The following is a 24,953-nucleotide window of genomic DNA, read 5'->3' as shown; positions in this document are numbered from 1 at the left end:
AGAAGTCCAAGACCAGGGTGCCAGCAAGGTCGTGGTCCCTCCAAACCCTGGGGGTGGGGATCCTTTTCCACCCCTTCCAAGCTCCTGGTGATCGGCTGTCAATCTTGCGTGCTGCTTGGCTTCTAAGGGCGTCAGTCATGTCTTGGCCTTCGCTGTCACACGGCCACCTTCCTGTGCTTCTGTCTTCACATGCCACCTTCTAAAGACGCCAGTCATGTTGGATGAGGAGCCCACCTTCATCCTAACGAGTCATCTCTACAACAAGCTTATTTCTAAATCAGGTCCCTTAGTGAGACCCTGCCTTAAAATAAAAAAATAAATAAAATAAAATTTAAAGTTCTGGGAATGTAGCTCTTGAGTTCAGTGCCCCTGGGTTCAATCCCTGATACGCACGCACACTCACGCACACACGCACACACACACACACACACACACACACACACACACACACACACAAATCCTTAATTTAATCTCTCCTGCAGAGACCCTTTTTTTCCTGTAAAGGGACATCAATATGTTTCAAAGTTTAGGACCTGGATATCTTTGGAGGGCATTATTCAGCCTACCACACCTCTCTGAGCCTCAGTTTCTTCATCTGTAAAATAGAACATGGTAAGGATTCACCGATAACATAGATAAGGCCCTTGGAATTGTGCCCAGCATCACACAAGCACAGAACAAAATTGAGTGGGGAAGAAACTGCCTTCTGAGCTGGACTCGGTGGTGCACACTTATAACCCCAGCAACTGGGGAGGCTGAGGCAAGAGGATCGCCAAGTTTGGGAACAGCCTTAGCAATTTAGTGGGGTCCTAAACAGCTCAGGGAGACCTCGTCTCAAAGTAAATAAATAAATAAGAAAGAAAGGGGCTGCAGGTGTGGCTTAGTTGTTAAGCACCCCTGGGTTCAATCCCCAATGCCCCCCAAGAAAAGACTCCCCTCTGGACCTCTGCCTGGAAACTGGAAAGAGAAGGGTATTGGACTCGAGGGGGCTCCCAGCTCTTCCTCTGTGTCCAGGAGGTGGCCAGGTAGTCCTGCCCCTACCACACCCTCCCCAAGCCAGGGAAGGGCCCTCCCAAGCAGCCAGGCCAGGGATTGGTCATTCCTCAGGGCAGGGAGCAAGAGTGTGAGTGAGTACCAGACACAGACATGTGCACACAGGCACAAGGGCACAGTCACAGACTCAGTGTCTCTATCTCTCTGAGGGCCACTGGAGGTCACATTCTCGCTCTGCCTGACCTCTCCTCCCCACCCCCAGCTCTGCCCTATCACTTACTCGGTCTCCCTCATGCTGTCTTTCCCACTCCGTCTCTCTCTCTCTGTGCCTCCGACCCCTTGGCTGTCCCCCTCGCAGTCTGTTCCTGTCTTTCTTGCTATCCCCAGGTCTCTGCCTTGCTTCGTCTCCCCTGCTCTCTCACCATCTCTATCTCTGCACAAAATCCTTCTCTCCTTAGGCTGGGGGAAGCCCCGAAACCCGAGGGCCTCACCCACAGCCCCCCAGGCAGGCACGGCTGGGCGAGGCCCAGGTGAGTCACTGGGCGGAAGTAGGGGACAGTCTTGCCACTTTTCTTGAGATGCCAGGGCCCTGACCCCTGCCTGTCCCTCCCTCATTACGTCACCCGGAACCTTACAGGTGTGTGCTACTTGAGGGGAGACAGAGAAGGAGTCAGAGAGACAGATTCCGAAACAGTGAGAGAAGATAGCAGGGAGAGACCGAGAGGGGAGAAGCAAACAGAAAGAGAAGGAAAGACAAGGGGCAGAGAGAATATGACAGAGCCAGAGAGAGACAGAGAGAGGGAGGGAGAGGGATAGAAACAACGAAAAGGAAGGAAACAAAGATAGAAAATGGCAAAGACAGAGACAAACGAGCGGGGAGAGAGATTTCAAGAGACCAGAGCTGTTCCAGGTAGGGATGAGTGGCTAAAAGTGACTTCCCTTATTCTTTAAATAAAAAAGAAAATAACAGCCTAGAGTCACCAGGTCACCCACCAGGGAGTAGTGGTTCCAGACACCAGAGCTCTGAAACTCCTCAACCCTGAGTTTTCTTTTCACTGAGAGATGCCTCCCACCCACCCCAGACCAATTGTATAGGTGGTAAAACTGAGGATCAGTGGAGGAAAGCATCTTCCCAAGGTCATCTGGGGCATGTGGCTGAGCTAGCTCTCAAACCTGCCTAGACCAGCATGCACTTTCTATTTCCCTGCCTCATTCACTGTAATGTCTTGTTCAGACTTCACTTCAACTCCAGAGGTGCCCCGTTTTCCAGATGAGGAAACAGAGGCTCAGAATAGAGGACCATGTTGGTTCGGGGTGACCCAGCCAGGGGTGAGGTTCACTGAAATTTAAACTGTCTGGGGACAATCTTCCCAGTGAACCACTGGGCCCTACTGCCTCTTAGAAGAAAGGATTTACTTTATCTTAAAAGTAATAGCTCAAGGCTTCAATGGATTAATAAGAATCATAATAAGGTAATCATTATGTAGAGGTAGTTAGTGCTCTACCCTTCTGTCCACCGACTTAGATCTCATCAGGCACATTCTCACCCCAGGGCCTTTGCACTGGTTGTTTTTTCTCCCCGAAAAGGTTTGCCTACACATCTGCCAGATTCCTTGCCCCACTTCTCAAATGCCACCAGCTTGGGAAGCCCCTTGGATCACCCCCCCAAAACAGCTCACGCCTCACCTGCACCCTCGTATCTCCTTCAGCCTGCTTTGTTTTTTTTGCCTTTTATCACAGTGGAAGATGAGATAATCTACACCTACTCCCCAGGGACAGTGGCACAAGGGTGGGAACCATACTTTGTTTCCGGCTGTGTCGCAGCTCCTGGACCAGTGCCCAACACAAAGCAGGTCCTTGGTCAATGCTGAAGGAATTTGTTGGCCTTCCACAGTGGCCAGCAACTGTTCTGGACATTTCCCCTGCCTTAAATTGCTTCGATTGGTGGAAGTACCATGAAACAGGAGGCTATCTTTTTGGCATTTTATTTTACTGTTTTATTTGTCTTATTATACACTTTTAGAAACAGAAAAATGGAGAGAGAAAGGCATAATAAGCCCCCATATACCTGTAAATTTGATATAATTAATGCAAATATTTGGCCTTTTTTTGCCTTTATTTTCTTTTAAAGTATTTAAAGCAAACAGACACTGAGGATATTCACTCCTGAATACTTCAGTGAGCCCCTGTAAAAAATAAGAACAATTTCCCCAAGTAATTGGGAAACATTTTTCCTAACAGACATATCTACTATTTTGGGCTGAAATGTTTTAGGGTAAATGACATGTCATTTCACATCCAAATATTTCAGAGTACAACTGAGCAATAAAGGCATTTCCCCACATAATCACAATACCATCAACACCCCTAATAAAGGTAACAAAACAAAATCTAGTATTATCTAATAATCAGTCACATTCAATCTACCATGTTTTTAATTCTCATTTTACAGCTCAGAAGAGTGATTGCCCAAGATCCAGAACAGGAAGAGGAAGAAGTGGGATTTGAACCCAGGCAGTCTAATGACCGAGCTGTGACGGCTGTCCGTGAGTCATGGACAAGCCACTTTACTGCCCGGTCCCCGCCCCTTGGGAGGGGAAGTCTTGTGAGAGGTGGGGAGACCCAGGGGGAGGAAGGGGAGGCGCCCACGCATCTGCGGTGACTGAATCTTTAGCAAAACGTCTGGGAGGAGCCCCCAGGGCCACAAAACTGTCTCCTTCCCTGGAGGCCAGACCCAGAGGAGAGGTACCGGGAGGCCGAGAACCGGAGCATGGGCCGCCCGCTGCTGCCGCCACCTACGCTGCCGCTGCTGCTGCTGCTGCTGCTTCAGACCTGCATTCCAGGTAGGGGCTGGGTGCCCCCGCCCTGCAACACCGCTGCTGCGAGCAGGGTGGGATGGGGACGTGGGGCAGATTCTGGTGAGTTGAAGCAGAATCCTCCTGAGACCCCACGTGGCTCAGTACCTGGTACACGGTACGGGCTCAGGAAATCCTATACGTGAGCCCGGCGCGGTGGCTCACGCCTGTAATCGCAGCGACTCTGGAGGCTGCGTAGGAGGGTCACAAGTTCAAAGCCAGCCTCAACAACTTAGCGAGACCCTCTTTCAAAATACAAACCAAAAAAGGCTGGGGATGTGGCTCAGGGATTGAGCGCCTCTGGGTTCAACCCCTGGTACCAAAAAAGAAAGGAAGGAAGAAAAGAAAGAAGGAAGAAGGAAGACTACTTGAACGAAGGTCTTTAACTTAACAAGGGTGATCGTTTATTCCAGGCGCTCTTCTAAACTCCTTGGCAATTTCAAACTAAGTGGGATTCTGACCCCGCAGCGACGCCCCACGAGGCTCCCTACTCTGTTGGATCCCCCTTTGAGAGATAAGGGAGGACAGCGTCGCATTTTACAAAATGTCTAAAGAGACGGGGGCCAAGCGTCTAGAGCCAGGTGCTGAGGACACTTCCCTTTCTCTATCCACTCACTGACATGGAAGTCTCGACGGTTTCCCCCGGAAAACGTAGAGCAATGGGTTTGAGAAATGAAATTGAGAAGATACTGAGTCAGGTCCAGATGGTAGTGGTGTGGCGGGGATGAGGTGGTGGTGCAGCTGCTGCTGCGATGAATAACTTATAACGCTCTCGGCACCGCGGGGGAAGGAGAATGAATAATAACTCAGAATCTGGGGGTGAAAAGGGATGTCTGGGGAGGCCTGTTGGCGGGGATAGGGCCTTGGAGTAGGAAAGTGGACAGGGTTAGGAAGTCGGGGTGGGGCTGGAGAGCAACGGCAGAAACTTCGGGGGAGCGACAGGGCCAGTCTAAAACTTAGGAGGAGAATCTGGAGCGAGGGACTAGACTTCCAGGGAGGAGCTAGGGGCGGGGACAGGACGTCGGGGAGGAGCCAGGGGCGGGGACAGGACGTCGGGGTGGAGCCAGGGGCGGGGACAGAACGTCACTGAAATTAGGTTAATTGGGGATAGGAAGAGTTGACTGGTGGGGTTAGAATTTTAGAAAGAACTAATCCCAGGGACTCGGGAGGCTGAGCAGGAGGATCACAAATACGAAGCCAGCTTCGCAACTTAACTAGACCCTGTCTGGGAAAATAAGTAAATAAATAAAATACAAAGGACTGGGGGCTAGCTCAGTGGTAAAGCATCCCTGCGTTCAATCTCCAGTACCGAAAACATTTTTTTCCCTTTATTTTTTAGAAAGAACCGATAGGTGGAAAGGGAAGGTGGCGAAGAGGATATAGAGGGGAGTAGAACCTGGGGTGAGTGGCGGGGCGAGAATAGTGACAGAAGGGCACCGGGAGAGAGGCAGAACCTCAAGATCGAAATGGGTAGGGTGAGGCTAGAATGTCCTAGTGGAGTTTAAGGGGCGGAATAAACCGAGGGCGCGAGCGGAGTGAGGAGGAACTAAAAGGGAGCCGGGATAGAACGTCCTGGTTGAGAGGCGGGGCGTAGGACTTTCAGGATAGATGTCGCTCTAGGACAGAATCAAAGAAAACCCGCCAAGGCGAGACTCTGGGGAAGGATTTGTGGACAGAGAATGTGGGACAGGGTTAGATTGGAACGATCGGCAGCAGGACCCAGCATTGGAACCGAGGGGCAGGAAGAAGGTGGAGCACAAACCTGCGGGGACCGAGCCTGGAGACGGTCCGGGTACTGGGGCAAGGGGCAGAGGCGGAGAGGCAGATCCTGAGACAGAACGTGTAACCATCGCTCCTTTCCTTTCCCTCTCTCCCTCCCCCAGCCTCCTGGGGCCTGCGGTGCCTGCAGTGTGACAGCAGCGGGTGCCACCAGGTGGAAGAGTGTGCCCTTGGCCAAGACCTCTGCAGAACCACAGTCCTGCACATATGGGGAAGGTGAGATTCCCCCTGCCCCGCCCAAGAGCGACAGGGAATGCAATGCAAGTGATGGAGAAAACTTCTCTCGACAGAAATTAGGGAAATGCAAACTACAGAGAGACAGACAGACAGACCCCATTCACAACTGCCAGACTGGCAGGCATTTAAAATTCTGAATAGTGGGTGTAGCATGCAGCAAGGCCCTGGCTTCATCCCTAACACCAAAAATGAAGTCGAATATTGACAACACACAGATTGGTGAGGATGTGGAGACACAGACCCTGAGGTACGGGGTAAATCGGCACCTATGCTGCCCAGAGCAATTTGGCAATATTTAGTATAGATGACAATTAGTGTGCCCTACAGTCGGCAGTTCAACTCCTAGGAATGGAGGAACTGCAAGGACCCTTGGTCACGTATGCCTCGTGACACATGTATAAGGAAGTTAGCAGCATTGTTCATGCTATGAGAAATTGAAAACAATCTCAAGACAGTCTGTAGCAGGGACACACGGGATACTAGCAGCCTTAAAATAAAGGAACTAAAGCTGCAGGTGTGTACAGATAGACCCACTGCAAAAGCACAACGTTGAGAGAGAGAGAGAGAGAGAGAGAGAGAGAGCGCTCACGTTGCCGGGTCTACCCTCTATTAGCTTAAAATATAGAAAACAGGGCTGGGGATGCAGCTCAGTGGTGGAGCACTTACCAGCCTTTGTGAAGCCCTGAGTTCAGTCCCCACCACTGAAGAAAGAAAGAAGGAAGGGAAAGGAAAGAGAGGGGAGGGGAGGGGAGAACCTGCCAGGTACAGTGGTGCTTGCAACTTGGGAGGCTGAGACAGGAGGATTGCAAGTTCCAGGACAACCTCAACTCCCTGCCTGATTCAAACTAATTTTTAAAAAAGGACTGGGATAAAGATCTCTGGTAAAGTGCCCCTGGGTTCAATCCCCAGTACCAAAAAAGAAAAAAAAAAAGTAATAAAACAAAGAAAATACATATTGTTATGCATACATAGTGTAAGAACTACTTACACGTTGGTGCCTCTGGACTAGACATGAGGGAGCTGGATTTGGGAAGTGTAAACAGGGCACTTTTCCCTTTATTTTATTTATATGTGGTGCTGAGAATCAAACCCAGTGCCTCACACATGCTACGCAAGCGCTCTACCACTGAGCCACGACCCCAGCCCTAAACAGAGCATTTTAACTGTATCTTTTCTTTTCTTTTCTTTCTTCCTTCCTTCTTCCTTCCTCTCTCTCTCTCTCTCTCTCTCTCTTTCTCTCTCTCTCTCTTTCTCTCTCTCTCTCTCTCTTCCTTTCCTTCTTTTATTGGGTATTGAACCCAGAGCCTCCCATGTACTAGGCAAGTGCTCTCCCACTGAACTACATCCCCAGTCCTTGTTTTTAAATTTTTTTTGAGGGCTGGGGTTGTGGCTCAGTGGGGGAGCATTAGCCTGGCATGTGCAACGCACTGGGTTCGATTCTCAGCACCACATAAAAATAAGTACAATAAAGGTCTATCGACAACTAAAAGATATTTTTAAAAAAATTTATTTTGAGACAGGGTTGCCCAGATTGTTCTTGAACCTGGTAATCTTCCTAGCTCAGCCCTCTGATTTGCTGGTTTACAGGCATGCACCACTGTGACAGGCGTACCTGTATATTTTCTATTCCATTTCCTTTAAAAATTATCTGGGCCAGCTGTGGTAATGCAGCCTCGCAGTTCCAGCTATTTAGGAGGCAGAAGCAGAAGGATCGATAGTTCCAGGCCAGCCAGGCGTGTGGTGGTGCATGCCTGTAATCTCTGTCTCAGGAGGCTGGCGCAGGAGGATTCCAAGTTCAAAGCAAGCCTCAGCAATTTAGCAAGGCCCTAAGCAACTTAGCAAGACCTGTCTCTAAATAAAAAATAAAAAGGGGCTGGGAATGTGATTCAGTGCTTAAGCAGACCTGGGCCCAATCCCTGGTACGCCCCCCCCCCCCAAATAAAAACAATAAAAAAAAAAAAAATTCCAGGCCAGCCTGGGCAACTTGGTGAAACTGTCACAAAAAAAAGTGAAAAAGTCTAGAAACAAATATTGGAAAATGCTAATATATTACAAAGTTGGGTGATGAATAGCCAGTATTTTTTATATCATTCTCTTATACTTTTGAAGCATTTCTAAAAATTACAATTAGAAGCCAGCACAGTAGCACGCTCCTGTGATCCCAGAGATGGGAGACTAGCAAGTTCAATGCCAGCCTTGGCAACTGAATGACTCAAAATAATAATAAAACAAAAGGGCTGGGGATGTAGCTCAGTGTCCCTGAGCTCAATCCCCAGGAGCTTAAAAATGATTACTCTTAGAGGCATTTCCCTGCTGTGTCACTGAGTGGTGGGGGGAGGGGCAAGGAGTAGATGGATCCAGAATGTCCCAGTGGAAGTGTCGGTCAGAGAGAGTAGGTGGGTAGGAGATAACTTTAGAAACCACAGAGCTGGATTGAGGAAAGAGGTGAGGCCTGGCAAGGATTAGCCCTGGGAGCGGGCGGTCGGAAGACTGGGGGCGTCGCAGATTGGCTGGGCCCAGGGGAGCCTCTGGGACATTAAAGATTCCTTCCTCACAAGTGAAGAAGAGTCGGAGGTGGTGGAGAGAGGCTGTGCCCACTCAAAGAAAACCAACAGGACCATGAGCTACCGTGCCGGCTCCCAGATCATCAGCCTTACGGAGACAGTGTGTGGATCCAACTTGTGCAACCAGCCCAAACCTGGTGAGTGGGGCAGCCCTCAACCCCCAGCCAGCCCCACCTCATCACTGTCTCCGTCCTATCCCCACTCCCCACCACCCCAACTGCATACCTTATCCCATACCCACTCCAGCTCAAACCCATCCAAGCCCAGCCCCAGTTCCATTTGATCCCATCGCTGTCTCCAACTCCAACCTGTCCCAAAATCACCCCCCTTCTCCTCTCAAACGATCCCCAGTCCTGCTCCTGATTATAAACTCACACCCAGCCCACACGTTTGCACAGAGGGTTGTGTGGTATAAGATGTGACGCGTGCCATTAATAGTCTCACACACATGCTTGAGAGGTAGATGAGGTGTCTCTTTGGTGTTTTATTGTTAATCTAACTTTTCCATCGGGACAGGAAATGGTCCAAGCAACAGATGCTGAGGGGCCAAGCCACAAGCAGAAACTCAAAGTTCTTAAGTCCAAAGAGGAGAGAAAATGGGCATGGTGGCACATGCCTGTAATCTCAGGGGCTCAGGAGGCTGAGGCAGGAGGATTGAGAGTTCAAAGCCAGCCTCAGCTGGCCCTAAGTGAGACTCCATTTCTAAATAATATACAAAAAAGGGCTGGGGATGTGTCTCGGTGGTTAAGTGCCCCTGAGTTCAATCCCTGTTACAAAAGAGAGAGAGAGAGGGAGAGAGGGAGAGAGAGAGAGAGAGAGAGAGAAAGAGAGAGAGAGAGAGAGAGAGAGGGAGGGGATAAGGAGGATAAGACAGGCTGCAGTGAGTTGGAAAAGTTCCCTGGTCCTTGATTTGGACAATTAAAAAAAAAAAAAAAAAAGTAAAGACACTTCTATACACCTGTTAGCAGACTTTCATGACTTTAGGCTCTGGTCAGTAGAAAAAGACTTAGAAAGAGTCAAATTCTCAAAAATTCCCACAGGAGAGGAAAGGGTGAGGAAGGAAGGGACCCATGTTGCATTGTTAGGGATTCCTCTTTCTGGCCCTGGTTAAGAAAGAAGTTGATAAAAGGCCAGTGCAGTCACAGTGACATTAGTAAGCATTGGGTTTCCTTCTTCATTCATCCTGATTCAGCCTGATTTTCTTCCATCCTAACCAAAAACTTTTAGCTAGTAGCAGGCCTGAGCTAGATGTTCACTTTTAAGAAAGTGTCATCTGGAGTATTTATTTGTTTAGTTTGGTTCTGGGGATTGAACCCGGGCTTGCTTTGCCACTAGCTACATCCCCAATCCTATTTTATTTATGTATTTTTTTTTTTTTAATTTTGAGACTGAAGGTCTGCTAAGTTGCTGAGGCTGGCCTCAATGTTGCAATCCTCCTCCCTCAGCCTCCTGAGTCACTGGGATTGTAGATGTGCCCTACTGCACCTGGCAATTTTTAAGGAAGTGTCAAAAGAGAACACACTGGTTTCCCCTCTCAGATAGATGTGCTTAAGGAAAGCACTAATACTTGGGTCTAAGGAATGCATCTAATCAGAGATGACAGTCAAGATATTTAACAATTGTGGTCAGTGCCAAAACAGATCCCAGAAGGGCCCCTGTTGGGCCTGATGTTACCCTTCATGTTGATGGATCATGGGCACATCAGCATTTTAGGGAGAAAGTTGGGTATGGTCAGGGGTCCACAAGGAGCTTGGGGCACCATCTGTCAGTTCGGAAATCTAGTAATTCATATGCCTCTCTTCCCACTTCTAATACCATCTTATCTTGTGATGACAGCTTGCAATAGTTGGTTAAACCACATTCTTACTTGTGTAATGCTGAGGACACAGAACTGATCAAGATGGCCTTGGGTCTTGCCCCCAGGGATTCACAGTTTGGTGTGTGGGGTGGGGTGATATGGTGTCAGACCCACCCCTAGATGGGTCTGCAGGACCTGGGAGGCACAGGCAGAGGGGTCAGGCAGGGGAGAGGACAGCAGGGTCTTGACTGAGCTCAGAGAAGGGCTCCCGAGGAAGCAGCAGCTGAACTGGATGGACCCTGAGGGGTGAGGATTGGAAGACAAGCCCCTGGAGAGGAGAGGGTTTTCCAGCAGAGGGAGCAACCCCTGCAAAGGTCCTGAGAAGGAGGAGACTGGAGGAAGGAAAACACGGGCGGGCGAGGGGGGCAGTGAGCTGGTGAACTTGGCAGAGTATATTCCACAGGGCCTCATGGCCTGTGGTGAGGAGTATAGACTTCACCCTGGGAACAGCAGGAGCTCACAGAAGGGTCGTAAGGAGGGGATGTTACAATCGCATTTATGTTTGAACCAATCATTCTGCCTTCAGAATGGGAAACGGGGCTGGGGATGTTGGTAGAGTGCTTGCCTGGCATGCACAAGGCCAGGGGTTCAATCCCCAGCGCCACCAAAAACGAAACAAACAAAAAACAAAAACAAAAACCAGAACAGGAGACAGATTGGAGGGAAGCAAAAGTGGATGAGGGGAAACCAACTCGCAGGTGGGCGAGGCTGGGCAGAGGAAGAGGGTGGCTGGACAAGGGCCTCGGCTGTGCAGAGGGACAGAAAGGACTGGGTTGAAGAGCCCTTTGGCAGTGGGGTGGGCGTCGGCCTTAGTTGTACGTTCGAGGGCTGGTGGTCAAACAGGAGTCGGACAAAAGCGGCCCAACCAAGCTTTATTGGATTTTGGCTCTCCGGAGAAATCCCGAGCCCCCCGGGGTACAGGTCGGGGCGGAGAGCCAGAAAAAATCGCACGTGGCCCCTGCTGCCCAAGGTCTTTATAGGCAGGAATAGGTGAGGGAAGGTTTGAGGGTTTAGTGTTCCCCTGGGGTTGGCTGGGGACTCCGTTGATTGACGGGCGGTTGCCAGGCACCTCTAAGGTGTATCTGCCGGCGTCTGATTGGCTGTTCTCTGGCGCCGGCTGCCCGATGCTCTCAGTGGGTTGCCAGTTGTCCCGCGCCCTCCCACGCCCGGCTCAAGCCCGACCTAACATTAGTGATGGGGAAATGCGGGGTGGAGACGTGCAGTTCTGACCACGATGGAGTCACTTATGCCAGAGTAATGCGTCTGCCAATGACAGCTGTAAACACTGGACAAATGACAAGCAATTGTTCGAAGTCACTGGAGAGCAGCCAGTGGAGGGAGAAACTTGAGGCACTGGTCTTGGAAACCAGCGAAGTTCAGAAGTTGGGTTTCAGGGGCAACCTGGCTTTTCCCGAGAGTACTTTGCAATTCGCTGCTGAGAAGGGGAAATGGAGGCCCGCCCGGAGAGAAAGTCGCTAGACAGACGAGACAGGTTGGAGTCTGGGGGTGCCAGAATGTCTGGAAGAGGAGAGGTAGCACAATCCTGGAATAGATGGGACCACAGAAAAGGGAGTCCCCAGACCTGCAAACATATTTCCCTCAAGCCATTGGCAAGCTGCACACGCGTAGGGTGAGACTTCAAGAAACTCAGCAAAAAATAGCTGGGAAGCCACAGAACCGAGCCAAACTTCCAGCAGGCATGTGATGCTGGGAGACAGGTGCCAAGCTGAAGAGCCTTTGGAAACCACCCAGGCGCTCCCAGGGGTAATGGCAAAACTGAAATGGACCAGCCCTTAAAAAGCCCCCATCCAAGGCTGGGGATGTAGCTCAGTGGTAGAGCGCCTGCCTAGCATATGTGAAGCCCTGGATTCCATCCTCAGCACTGCAAAAAAAGGGGGGCTGGGGAGATAGCTCAGTTGTAGAGTATTGCCTGGAGTGTGCAAGGCCCTGACTTCAATCCCCAGTATTAAAAAAGAAAAAAAAAAAAATATATATATATATATATATATTTTTTTTTTTTTTTTCTTTTGTGGGGATGGGGAAGATAAGTCTGAGCATCTGGAATTCATTTTTTTAAAATTTTTTCAGTGCTGGGGATGGAAGCCAGGGCTTCACACATACTACGCAAGTACTCTACCACTGAGCTACCATCCAACTCGTTTTATTTTATTTTGAGAAAAGATTTTGCTAAATTGCCCAGGCTAGCCTTGAACTTGGGATCCTCCTGCCATAGTGTCTTGGAAGCTGGGATTACAGGTGTGTACCATTGTGCCTGGCCAGATTCTATTTCTAAAGAGAGTCAAATAGAAAAGATAAAACAGTGACTGAGCAGGGCATGGTGGCATACACCTGTAATCCCAGTGGTTTGGGAGGCTGAGGCAGGAGGATCACAAGTTAAAGGCCAGCCTCAGCAACTTATTAAGGCCGTAAGCAGCTTAGGGAGACCCTGCCTCTAAATAAAATATTAAAAAGGGCTGGGGTTGTGGCTCAGTGGTTAAGTGCCCCTGAGTTCAATCCCCAGTACCACAAAAGAAGAAAAAAGTGACTGAAATGAATAACTCTCTGGACGTCTGGATGTGCTTAGTAGAGATTAGAAACAGCAGAGCAAAAGGATTCAAAACTAGAAGATAGGCCTGGCAATTAAAAATGAATTCTGGCCAGGCACAGTGTCAAATGCCTGTAATCGCAGTGACTAGGGAGACTGAGGCAAAAGGATTATAAAGAAGATCAGTCTCAGCAACTTAGTGAGACCCTGATTCAAAGTAAAATAAAAGGGTCTGGGGATGTAAGTCAGTGGTGGCGTATTTGCCCAGCCTACAAAAGGCCCTGGGTTCAATCCCTGATGCTGCAACTAAACAAAACAAAACAAACTAGAAGACAGGATAGTAGAAGTATCCAGACCAAGGCACAGATGTGGAGAATCAAGGGCTCAGTCAGGTTTCTGGATAGTCACCTTAGAAATGTGGAATTCAGGAGAAGGAGCAGGTATTAGAAAAAGATGGAGAATTTAGTTTGGGACATGTATTAGGCAGTTTTCCATCATTATAATGAAATACCTGCGTCTGGGTACTTTGTAAATAAAGTTTTGTTTAGCTCACAGTTTTAGAGACAGAAAGTCCAAACAGCATGGTCCTGGCTCTGGATCACCTCATGGTTGATGGCATCATGGCAGGAGTGTGTGTGTGAGAGAGTTCACATAGCAAGACAGGAAGTTGGAGTTTGGGGAGGGACCCAGCTTGCTCTTTATAATAACTTACTTGGAAACTAACTGGGGTCCCACAAGAACCAAGATAATCCCTTCCAAGGACAGTGACCCCAATGACCTAACCACTTCCCACTAGGCCCCACCTCTCTTTTTCTTATTTTTTTCCCCCTGGTACTGGGGATTGAACCTAGGGACAGTTTATCACTGAGCTACATTCCCAGTCCTTTTACTTTGGAGACAGGACCTGCCTAAATTGGGTAAAACCTCACTAAGTTGCTGAGATTGGCTTTGAACTTGCAATCCTCCTGCCTCAGCCTCCCCAGCCATTGGGATTGCAGGGTATACCACCACGTCTAGCTAGGCTCCACCTCTTAAAATTTCCATCACCTCTCACATCACCACACTGAGGACAAGCTTCTGACGTATGAACCCATAGGGGACAAATCACATCCAAACCATAGCACAGCAGGTGGAGATTCAGGTGGGGACAGCCAGGAGGCACCCAAGAGACAGTTGGGTGTGTAGGTCTGGAGCTCAGACTTCTGGAGGCAAGTTTGTGAGTGACCTGCAGAGGGACAGAAATGAAGCCACATTGACAGATAATGTGGGAGAGAATCTGTGCTGTGAGAAATGCAAAAGGCCTAAGATGGAGCCCTGAAGAGTGGCCTAGGAAGAAGAGTCACAGGGAGACCCTTATGTGGGGTGAGACAGCTGTCTTGGCTACAGTGGAAATTTGCGTTTTCATTTTTCATGAAGTTCATGTGAGAAGACACGGGTTATTGGCCTTTTAGGTATTTTTCTTTGAGGGAGATGTGTTGGCTTTGGATGCCATGATTCACCTAATCACAGCTAGCCTGCCAGTTGAGGGCCTTGGCTCACACAGTCCTATCCCTTCTTTAAGTCTTGGCCCCAACTCAGCTCAGATATCTTGGGTCTGGAAGGGGAGGACATGCCAGGCTGGGAAATGGTGTGAGCCAAGGTCTGGGCAGAGGAAGGACCCAGTGTTTCCAGGGAAAAGTAACTAATCCAGTTGGCTCCGACCAGAAGGTTTGTGTGAAAGGCAAAGCTATCATGAATCAATCAAGGGACGCTTGGATCTCTCAGGCAATTAGATAGTATACGAGGTGTCTATTGTTGTATTACAGATTGCCACAAAATTTAAAACAAAAAATGGGTATGTATTATTTTACAAAGTATCTGGAGGTCAAGAATCCCAGAGTGGCTTAGCAAGGTGGGTCTTTCTTGCAGTTGAGATGTCACCTAGGGCTGCAGTTATCTGAAGCCTCCCAAGGTAACTTCACTCCCAGGCAAGATCCCCTCACATGGCTTTGGCAAAGATCTTGGTCTCCACCCACACACATAGAAGTCTCCGTGGTACTGCTTGAGCATGCAATATGGCAGCTGGTTTCCACCAAATCCAGTGGTCTGAGAGGAAGAAGCTGCAACATCCTTTATGATTTAGCCACATTTTCACAAAGTCCTATTGGTTATGGAGATCAGCCCTACATGTTAGAGAAAGGAGACTACACAGGACCTGAATACTAGGAAGCAGAAGTCACTGGAGGCCATCTTGGAGGCTGGCTACCACAGGGAAGAACAGAACAATTCTAAGTGTTGATTTACTCATGTATTTAACAAATATTTATTGATTATCTCCTCTGGCCCAGGTCCTGTGCTGGGTGGGCACACAGAAGTGACCCTGACAATCCTGGCCCTGCCCTCCTGGGGCTCACAGTTCTGTGGGGGAGGCAGAGCTGCTGCCAGAGAGTGATGAGCCGGAGTGGGCAGGGTGGGATGGGAGGAGCTCAGAGGAGACACCTGATCCAGACTTGTGGGTCAGGGAGGGCTTCTGGAGGAGGTGAGATTGGAGATGGCCTCTGAGGAATGAGTGGAAGTCAGGGAAAGTGCGAAGTGAGTCAAAGGCAACAGCATACACGATGGTCTGGAAGCCAGGCAACGTGTGTTTGGGGACCGGGGGAGGTCACTGTGGAATAGTCTGAGGGGCTACTAGAAGGAGATGAGGCAGGAGAGGTGGCCAGGACTCCATCTTTAATGGGACTTGAATGCTGCACTTAGGACCTTGGATTTTCATTCTAAGGGAAGGATGCGGTCATGAAATGGCTTTGAGCACAGGAAAAGACATGGTCAGACATGAGTATTGGAAACATCCGTCCAGAGCTTTGTGGGATGCACTGGGTTGGGATGGTGATGGCGAGAGTGGAAACCCAGAGACCAGGGAGGAAGCTGGAGTGGATGATCTGAGCTGGACAGGCCATGGGGCTGGGAACCATGGGATCATAGGAAGTTGGGCAAGGCACAATGATTGGCCGAGTGGTAGAATGAGGAGGAACTGAGGCTGAGGTGAGGGCTTGAGAGAGCAGATGCTCCAGGACTCAGCCCAAGGAGAACCAGCCCTTGTCCCTCTTCCAATCAGGCCGGGCGCGCACCTTTCCCTATGGCCGTTTCCTTGAGTGTGTCTCCTGCGCCTCATCAGACATGAGCTGCGAGAGGGGCCGAGAGCAGAGCCTGCAATGCCGCTACCCTGAAGAACAGTGTGTGGAGGTGGTGACCCACGACCTGGAAGGTGAGCCCCCACCTGCCAGGAACTCCTCTCTGCTTTGCTTCCCCCCAAGGCTGCACTTAACAGAGATCCCAACATAACAGTGATTTAAGCAAGAGATTTAATTTTCTCTCACTCAAAAAAATCCAGATATTGATAGTCCAGGGCCATCAGGATAATTCAGGAGTCACCAGCAACCCAGATGTCTCCTCATTTCTTACATATCACTTTCATTCTAAAGATGGCCTCATAGTCCCATATGGCTGCCAGAACTCCAGGCCTCATGTACAAGTTCCAGGAAGCAAGAAGGGGCCAAAAAGGTAGACTCCTTATTTTATAAGAGTTTTCCTTTTTGGAGTTCCATAAAGCACTTCCATTTATATCATATTAGCCAGAACTTCAGCACATGACGATGATGTAGTCTTTTGGCAAGCTATACGGCTACTCCAAATAAAATGGCAAAGGGATAAAGGGAGAAGCAGAGAATGGTCAAATGCCTACTGCAATGGGCAAATCCAGTCTCGGCCTCTCATCCACAATCTGACCTCTGACCTCTCTCCTTGACCCCACAGGAAACACAAAGGATGAACAACATTCCCGGGGCTGTGGCTACCTTCCTGGCTGCCCAGGCCCCACTGGCTTCCACAACAACCACACTTTCCACTTCCTGAAGTGCTGTAACACCACCAAATGCAACAGGGGCCCAGGTAAGGGGCATGGAAACGGGTGTGAGGCTTGGGTCTGGGACAGGGAGGTTCACCCAGGCAGACTCTCCCACTTACCCACTCTTGGACAAACCACTCCTCTCTGAGTGTCCATGTGCCCTCTGAAAAACGGGCCTAGCAAACCAGGTGCGGTGGCACACGCCGGTAATCCCAGCAGCTTGGGAGGTTGAGGCAGAAGGATTGTGAGTTCAAAGCCAGCAACTTAGTGAGTGAGGCCCTAAGCTACTTAGTGAGACCTTGTCTCTAAATAAAATACAAAACAGGCTGGGAATATGGCTCAGTGGTTAAACACCCCCGAGTTCAATCCCCAGTACCCGCCCCCCCCACCAAAAAAAAGGGCCTCTCAAGCCTTTCCTCAAAGAATTTCGTAAGAATTCAGTGAGACCATCAATCCCTCAAAGAGACCCATGCTTCCTGCCTCTGCATCTCTCCACTTCACCCACCACTCATTACCTCCATGGCCACTTCCACGTCACAGATCTCCCTGCCTCCACCCTACAGCCAGGGTTCAACCCAGCAGCAAGAGTGACTTTTAAATGTGAATGTGGTCACATCACGCTGCTTCCTCAAGCACTTCAGTGACCCCCCCTTCCTCTTAGAAACAAACCCAAAGGCCTTGCAATGATCTGCATAGTCTGCACCTGTCCACTGAGGTCTTTATTTACTTCATTTACTTCTACAACTGCCATGGCTTTTGCATGCAGGCCACCCTCCGCCTGGAACAGATCTCATCCATGAGCTCATGTGAGCTGCTTCTCATCCATGAAATCTCAGCTTTCACATGTCATCCTCAGAGCAAATTCCACACCCATCTTCCCCATTACAGTGCAGATCTCTCCCACCCTTCTGTCCAACAGAACTTTCCACAGTTATGGAAATGTCTAATTCCGTGCTGTCCAATATGGTAGCCACTACTGTATGTGGCTATGGAGCACCTGAAATGTGAACCGAAGTTTTAAATTATATTTAACACTCATATATAACTAATTAGAACAAATTTTAAAAAAACAGAAAATTTAAAAAATTATATTTAACACAAATTAATTTAAGTCACCACATTTGGCCAGTAGCTTCCATATCAGACAGTATCGCTCTAAACGGTAAGTTCAAGAGGACAGAGGCGATTTCATCTCACACAGTTGCTTTACCCAGGGCCAGGCATGGTGCCTGGTCAGATGCAGGGTTCATGGGGAGCTGATAGTTGGGTTTCTGCCTGGACTTAAGAGACTCCACCCCTAAAAGAAGGTGCTGTTGAAATCCTGACCGCAAGGTGGCTCTACGATGTCTCTAGGGAGGGTTGGGCATCCTGGAGGGGAAACTTGTGAGGGACCCACTTGCTCATTTCCTTGGTCTCTGTGTCTCTTGTCTTCTTAGTCCTGGAGCTTCAAAACCTGCCACCAAATGGCATCCAGTGTTATAGCTGTGAAGGCAACAGCACCCACGGATGTTCCTCCACAGAGACTTCCCTTATCGACTGCCATGGTCCCATGAATCACTGTCTAGAAGCCACGGGCACTAATGGTGAGGCCCTCTGGAAAGCTGGGAGGGGACATTAACTGGGGGTGAGAAGGTTCTGAAGGAGGATGGCTTCCTGCTGAACTTAACCAAGGTGGATCGTCCTGTGGAAGAGGCGGGACTTCCTTCAGGAGGGTTCAAATTGTAGTAAGGAGTTAGGACTCATCCATTAGGAAATGGACACTCCTGCCATAGTGCTGTGGACTTCTTTGGGGTGGGGATTTCCTATAGGTGTGTGGGACTTCCTATGGACATCTCAGGTCCTAGGAAGGTGTCTCTATTCCAATGGTTAACATTTGAAGACAGACTTTTTTTTGTGTGTGTGTGTGCCAGTATTGAACCCACTGAGCCACATCCCCAGCCCTTTTTATTTTTTATTTTGAGACAAGATAAGTTGCATAGAGTCTTGATAAGTTGTTGATGCTGGATTGAACGTACGACCTTCCTGCCTCAGCCTCCCGAGCTGCTGGGATTATAGGTGCCACTTCGCCCAGCAGAAACATTTTGACCTCAAGACTCCTTTACCTCTCAAAAATTGTTTACAACAGTTATATCTATAGATATGTACTGATGAGAAATTAAAACCAAAACAAAAGATTTATTAATAAGTTTATAACAACATAATTTATATTTACTTATTAAGATAACAGAAAAACTCTCATTGTACATTAACATAAGTAACATTTTTTTAAATAAAAAAATGACTGTGTTTTCCAAAGCAGAAAAACGTAAGCGGGGCATGGTGTCACACACCTGAAATCCTAGTGACTCTGGAGACTGAGGCAGGAGGATTGCAAGTTCAAGGTCAACCGCGTCAACTTAGTGAAACTTCGTCTTAAAATAACAAATAAGAAGGGCTGGGGATGTAGCTCAGTGTCAGAGAGCCTCTGGGTTCAATCCCAAGTATTAAAACAAAAATAAAGTAAATGGGAAGGCTGGCATTGTTTTACTGTGCTGCAACTCTCTTTGAGGTCTGGCTTAATAGAAGACAAATGCATTCTCATTTCTGCTTCTACATCAGTCTCTTACAACATCACATGTCCTGGAGTTTCTGGAAAACCCCACTGTGTACTTGAGATTTAAAAAGCCAAATATAGCACCGTTTTGAGAATAATTTTTTAAAAATTTGTTTTAGTTGTAGATGAACATATTACCTTTATTTTATTTATTTTATGTCGTGCTGAGGAGAGAACCCTGTGCCTCACACATGCAAGGCAAGTGCTCTGCCACTGAGCCACAACCCCAGTCCCATATTTTGAGAATAATTTTGACTTCACAGACTCCTGGAATGGTCCTCAGGAACCACCGGGGGTCCCTGGGCCATACTTTGAGAATTACTGCTTTCCCCAGGTGGCGGTGGATATGGCACCCGCTGCAGGATGGTCGTCCCCCACTTGGGAATTCCAGGCCCAGGGGGAGAGCTGGGAGACCCATTTAGTCTTCTCTTTCCTCAGGGCTGGAGAGTCAGAGCTACACCGTAAGAGGCTGTGCGACTGCCTCCTGGTGCCAGGGCTCCCACGTGGCGGACGCCTTCGGCCTGACCCATCTCAATGTCTCCTGCTGTTCCAACAGTAGCTGTAACCACCCAGTCCAAGATGGCCAGTACCGCAGTGGTGGTGCCCCACACCAGCCTGGCCCGGCCCACCTCAGCCTTACCATCACTCTGCTGGTGACCGTGAGGCTATGGGGAGGTGTTCTTCTCTGGACCTGAACCCCAAGCCCCTACCCTGGCTGGACCCAGGGTGGTGCTATTCCCTTACCTCAGCTCCCGTCCCTGCAGACTTGGGTGCCAGTGTGCTGTCCTCTCCGGGCCTGGCCTCGGCATTCCCAGCTCAGAAGACATCTCACTAACTTTTCCTGAGAACTATGGAAGAAAAGTTGGGGAAAACTACAGGTGCAGGAGAGCCCTTGGTTTTATTAATATGTTTGCTACTATTATTGTTATTTCAATTAATATTCATATTATTTATTTTGTATGTAAATAAATTTTTTAATAGTGTACCAAGCTAGGTCTGCTCTTCTCTTTAACATCTGTCTCTGGGAGGATGAATGCTGGGTTCGTGGAGTTGGGGGACAGGGTCTGCAGGCTTCTGGAATTAGAGGTCAGGTTGTGGACAAGCAGCCCCACAGATACAATATGGAGAAGAACCAGGAACCCTAGCTGTATCGGTGTCCCAGAGCTTTGTAACACATGGCTACACACTTACAAACTTGGTGTTGGCTTAAAATGACAGAAACTTCTTCTCTCGTAGTTCTGATGCTAGCAACACAAGACCAACGTATTGGCAGAGCCATGCCAATTCAAGGGTACTTTACTACCTAGGTAAATCCTCAGCCCTTTTTTAATTTTATTTTTAAAATCTGAAACAGGCTCTGAATTGCCAAGGCTAGCCTTGAACTTGTGATCCTCCTGCTTCAGCCTCTGGAATAGCTAGGATTATCGGCATGCATCACTGAGCCCACTCTATCTCTCTTTAAAAGAAAATCCATCATTGGATTTAGGACTACCCTAGTCCAATATTGATCAATTTCATCACTGCCTTAGTCATATTGGCCAAGACTATTTTCAAATAAAATCAGATACATCATTACACAGGTTAGAACCCCAACATATATCTGAGGAGGCCACAATTCAACATCCTCAACACCAACCAACAGCCAAAACCAAGGCCTCAAATACAAGTCCCCAAATGAGCATCCCATCCATCTCCAGCTATTCAAGTCAGACCATGTTGGCAGCTAGATATTCACCAACCCATCCTGCCCAAATTCCTGACCCACAGAATATAGAATACAAAGACTTTAGTTTTATACCACTAAGTTTCGGTGGGTTTGGGTGAGTTAGCAATGGCTAACGCGGACAGTCATATTTGGGTTTGTTGTTTGCTAACTCTCCCTGTTAAAATTTTCATGGTGGACAAAGACTTTTATTTATGCACTACCGTATTCCTAGTGCCCAGACTATATCTGGAACAGGACAGATGAAGAAGAAGGGAAGGAAGAAAAAACTACATCTTTGATGATGTCTTCCAACAAAAACTGAGCCAGGATTTTATTTTTCATGGTGCTTGTGTTAGTCAGCTTTGGTCACCGTGACTCAAATACCTGACAAAAACAATTTCGAGGAGGAAATGTATATTTTGGCTCATGGTTTCAGAGGTTAAGTCCATGGTTGGCTGACTCCATTGTTCTGGGACTGAGAGGAGACAGAACATCATGGAAGAAGGGCATGACAGTAAAAGCTGTCAACTCATGGCAACCAGGAAGCAGAGAGAGAGAAGAGGAGGAGATGCCAGGGAGGAAGCATAAACCCCAGTGACCTACTTTCTCCAGCCACACCCTACCTGCCTGCAGCTAACCAGTAGGGTAGTATCTTCCAGTTAGTAACCCATCAAATGGATGGCTCCACTGCTGAGGTCACAGCTCTCATAAGCAAATCACTTCACCCCTCATCATTGCTACATTGTCTCCTGAGCTTTGGGGGGACACCTTATATTCTAACCATAACAAAGCTCTACAGCAGAGAGAGAGGGCAACATTTTCAGAGATACTCCATATATAAAACTGAAGATAATTTCATCTTACCCATATCAATATCCTACAACAGATATTGAAACTAGGGATACATCTCTCATAACACCTTTGGTACGAATCAGAGAATAGAAATACATGTCCCATAATGCCTTCCAGCAGACATTGAGGGAAGGGACAATTTTCTCTTAAGTACTATGCCATATTTCTCTGATCAAGACCTTGTAATTTGCAGGTGTGATGGTGCATGCCTGCCTGAGATCCAAGTTTCTTGGGAGATTGAGAGAAGATCGATCAAAAGTTCAAGGCCAGCCTGAGCAACTTAGTGAGACCCTATTTCAAAATAAAATCTTAAGAAAGAGAGCTGGGGATATAGCTCAGTAATAGAGCACCTGTCTATCATGCATAAAACCCTGGGTTTGATCCCTAGTACTGGGAGGAGAAAAAAAAAAGCCCTGAATTACTGACCTCTGAGTTTTTGTTCAAGGATCTTTGGTTGCAAGAAGTAAAATGTGTTTATGCTGATTTAAGCACAAACAACGTTATTGGAAGTTTAGAATCCATGCAAGACCTAGCTCTCATCCAGGATGGGAAACAAAATTGAAAGGTTATGTGAAATAAAAATCGTCTCCCTCTTTCAGAATCAGAATCTTCTCTCTCTCTCTCTCTCTCTCTCTCTCTCTCTCTCGTTACCTCCTGGGCTTCCATTTTATTTTTATCTTTCTGTCTCTGTACAGATTACCTCTTCTACTTCGCGCATACTAGACAAATATGCCCACTGAAATGTTAAGTATGGAGGACTGCTTGAGTCTCGATTCTAAAGTTTTAGCTGAAAGAGTGACTGTGTCCAGTTTGGTTCACGGCTCTGCCCACAGCCCCCTCTACTAGGACCAGGGAAAACATCATATGCAGTTGTTCAGGTCAAACACAAGCATCCACTGCTCCTGCCATTCCCATGGTATGCCACCCAGTCAACCATAGCTGGGAAAAAAGAACGTGTAAGAGAGATCCTACCACAAGGATGGGTGGGGCGGGGGTGGGGACTGAAGATGAAAGTGTCTATCATTTAATGCCTTAATGGGCAAGTAGGTCCGCCTCAGTGTAGTCTATGTGAGTCACCGGCAATATGGCAGCCACATAACAGGGTACCCAACTGAAAAAGGTAGAAACAAGGAGGAAATTGATTATCTCTCATAATAAAAGATTATGAGGTAGGGCAGGCAGTTCCTGGGTTGACTAATTCAATGGTTCTACCATGGCCTAAATGACACATTTAGGCTTGTGTTCAAGATGGCTGCTTCAGCTGCAGATACAACACCCATGTTCAGAGGCAATCACAATGGAGACATTTCTTCCTGGTCTCTCTCTCTCTCTCTCAGTTTTGCTGCCTACAAAATTCTAGGTTGGAGATATATATCTTTATTTTATTTGTTTATTTATTTTTAATGTGGCGCTGAGGATCAAACCCAGTGCCTCACACATGCTAGGCAAGTGCTCTACCACTGAGCTATAGCCCTAGCCCTCTGGTTCTCTCTCTTTAAAACAAACAAACAAACAAACAACTTACTTTCAAACTTCCAGGCAGACTTAACTTTGTGTTTCATTTGCTTGACCTGCTTCATATGCCCATGCCCAAAGTAATCCCCAGAAGGGAGAATGGAACAAAACATTATTCGGAAAAGAATATTCAGAATCTACTCGTGGGTTCCTCCTTATCACTTGGTGCATGAAGAAGGGTAGAGGGTGGATGTCTGCACAAAAACAGTGTTCTCTTAAGAAGGAGCGAAGTGGGGCGGAGGGACGATGACACCTGAAAGACAACCTTTGAAAGTCTGCATCGTTCCCATATATGACCTGAAAACTCAAGAATGACTGACTCACACATACAGTCCGTTCCCTCCCCTGTGCAGTGGTACAGTAGCTATTTCCCCAATATCCATTTCTGCGAGGAGAAAGCTGATTTCGGCTGGGCGTGGTGGTGCACATCTGTAATCCCATTGACTGTGGAGGCTGAGGCAGTTGGACCCAAAGTTTGAGGCCAGCCTGGGCAACTTAGTGAGGCCCTATCTCAAAATAAAAGGGCTGGGGTGTGGTTTAGTGATAGAGTGCCCCTGGATTCAGTCCCAACACTGAAAGGAAAAAAAAAAAAAAACAAAAAAAAAGAAGAAGGAAGTGGATTTCTTCTAACTGGGAGGCGGAATCTATGGTTCATGCATAATTCTATGCCCTTGGCCATAGGTATCAGGTAAGGGGAATTATCTGGGCCAATGAAAGTGAGTCAGGGGCTTTTAGGGTATAAGAAGTTTTTGGTTTTCAGGGCTTCAGGAAGTTTTAGTCAGGGACTCAAAGTTCCCCACTGTGCTGAGGGAGGTTTGTTGTTTTTGTTTGTTGGTTTGTTTTGATACTGGGGTTTGAACCTGAGGTACACTTTACCACTGAGCTACATCCCCAGCTCTTTTCTTTTCTTTTTTCTTTCTTTCCTTCTTTCCTTTCTTTTTGAGACAGGGTCTTGGCAAGTTGCTTAGGGCATAAGTTGCTGAGGCTGGCTTTGAACTTGGTGATCCTCCTACCTCAGCCTCCTGAGCCACTGGATTTACAGGTCTGTGCCATCATGAAGAGCTGCTGAGGGAGTTTCTCAGTCAATTTCTTCTCTCACCCTTTTCTTCCCATCTTATTTCCCTATGTCTAGCTCTTTCCCTTTATTTATTTGTCTTTATCTCTTCCCTGCCTCTGTGAATCTGGCCCCCCAGGGTGCTGGCCAGTCATATTGCCATTTGAGGAAAGCCATCCACCCTCAGGACAGACAGAAGTCCAGATCATGGGAAGCCAGTCATATCCAGCACTTTTGGTCATGTGGACCAGTGCTAAAATCCTAACAAAGTTACCCTGAGTTAGGGTAGGGACAAGACTACCACTCTCCTGGTGTCCTCAGATGGGAGAAATGATGGGACCCAAAGATGACAGGTAAGAACCAAACCAGTATTTCCCAGCATGCCCCACAGCGGGGTCAAGCAGGGTCTTTAAGAGCCTTGAGAGGTGCCTATTTATTCTAGTGAGAAAAGGCAACTCCGAGCCACCCCTGGTCACTAGTTTGAATATAGCTTGAGCATCTCTCGAGCCTTCCTGTGTTG

General features: G+C 48.0%; 1 protein-coding gene and 1 long non-coding RNA gene across 4 annotated transcripts; both read left to right on the top strand.

Moving 5' to 3' along the window:
- The first annotated feature begins 3,629 nt into the window (after window positions 1–3,629).
- On the top strand, window positions 3,630–20,292 carry PLAUR (plasminogen activator, urokinase receptor). Of its 3 annotated transcripts, XM_079117690.1 has the most exons (7): window positions 3,636–3,836; window positions 5,732–5,843; window positions 8,423–8,565; window positions 15,926–16,075; window positions 16,624–16,758; window positions 18,151–18,297; window positions 19,746–20,292. In XM_079117690.1, exons 1-7 carry the CDS (start codon window positions 3,764–3,766, stop codon window positions 20,000–20,002), a joined length of 1,017 nt encoding a protein of 338 aa, XP_078973816.1. In that variant the 5' UTR covers window positions 3,636–3,763; the 3' UTR covers window positions 20,003–20,292. The 3 variants fall into 3 exon arrangements, with proteins under 3 accessions (XP_078973817.1, XP_078973818.1, XP_078973816.1); XM_079117691.1 differs by lacking the exon at window positions 18,151–18,297 and having other exon boundaries at window positions 3,630–3,836; XM_079117692.1 differs by lacking the exon at window positions 15,926–16,075 and having other exon boundaries at window positions 3,631–3,836.
- LOC306648020 lies at window positions 8,575–9,393 on the top strand. The gene is made up of 2 exons (XR_013760250.1): window positions 8,575–9,197; window positions 9,246–9,393. It is a non-coding gene; the product is annotated as an uncharacterized lncRNA (long non-coding RNA).
- Window positions 20,293–24,953: the final 4,661 nt, after the last annotated feature.

This window comes from Sciurus vulgaris, assembly GCF_902686455.1.
Source record: "Sciurus vulgaris genome assembly, chromosome: 17".
NCBI lineage: Eukaryota > Metazoa > Chordata > Mammalia > Rodentia > Sciuridae > Sciurus > Sciurus vulgaris.
Note: the sequence above shows the minus strand (reverse complement) of the source record. Positions and strands in the feature narration are given on the sequence as shown.

Excerpts from the sequence above, each read along its gene's own strand:
- PLAUR (XM_079117690.1), top strand. The coding sequence starts at position 3,764 with ATGGGCCGCCCGCTGCTGCCGCCACCTACGCTGCCGCTGCTGCTGCTG. Across the intron at positions 8,566-15,925 it reads GTGCAACCAGCCCAAACCTG|GCCGGGCGCGCACCTTTCCC; the intron begins GTGAGTGGGGCA and ends TCTTCCAATCAG. Across the intron at positions 16,759-18,150 it reads CAAATGCAACAGGGGCCCAG|TCCTGGAGCTTCAAAACCTG; the intron begins GTAAGGGGCATG and ends TTGTCTTCTTAG.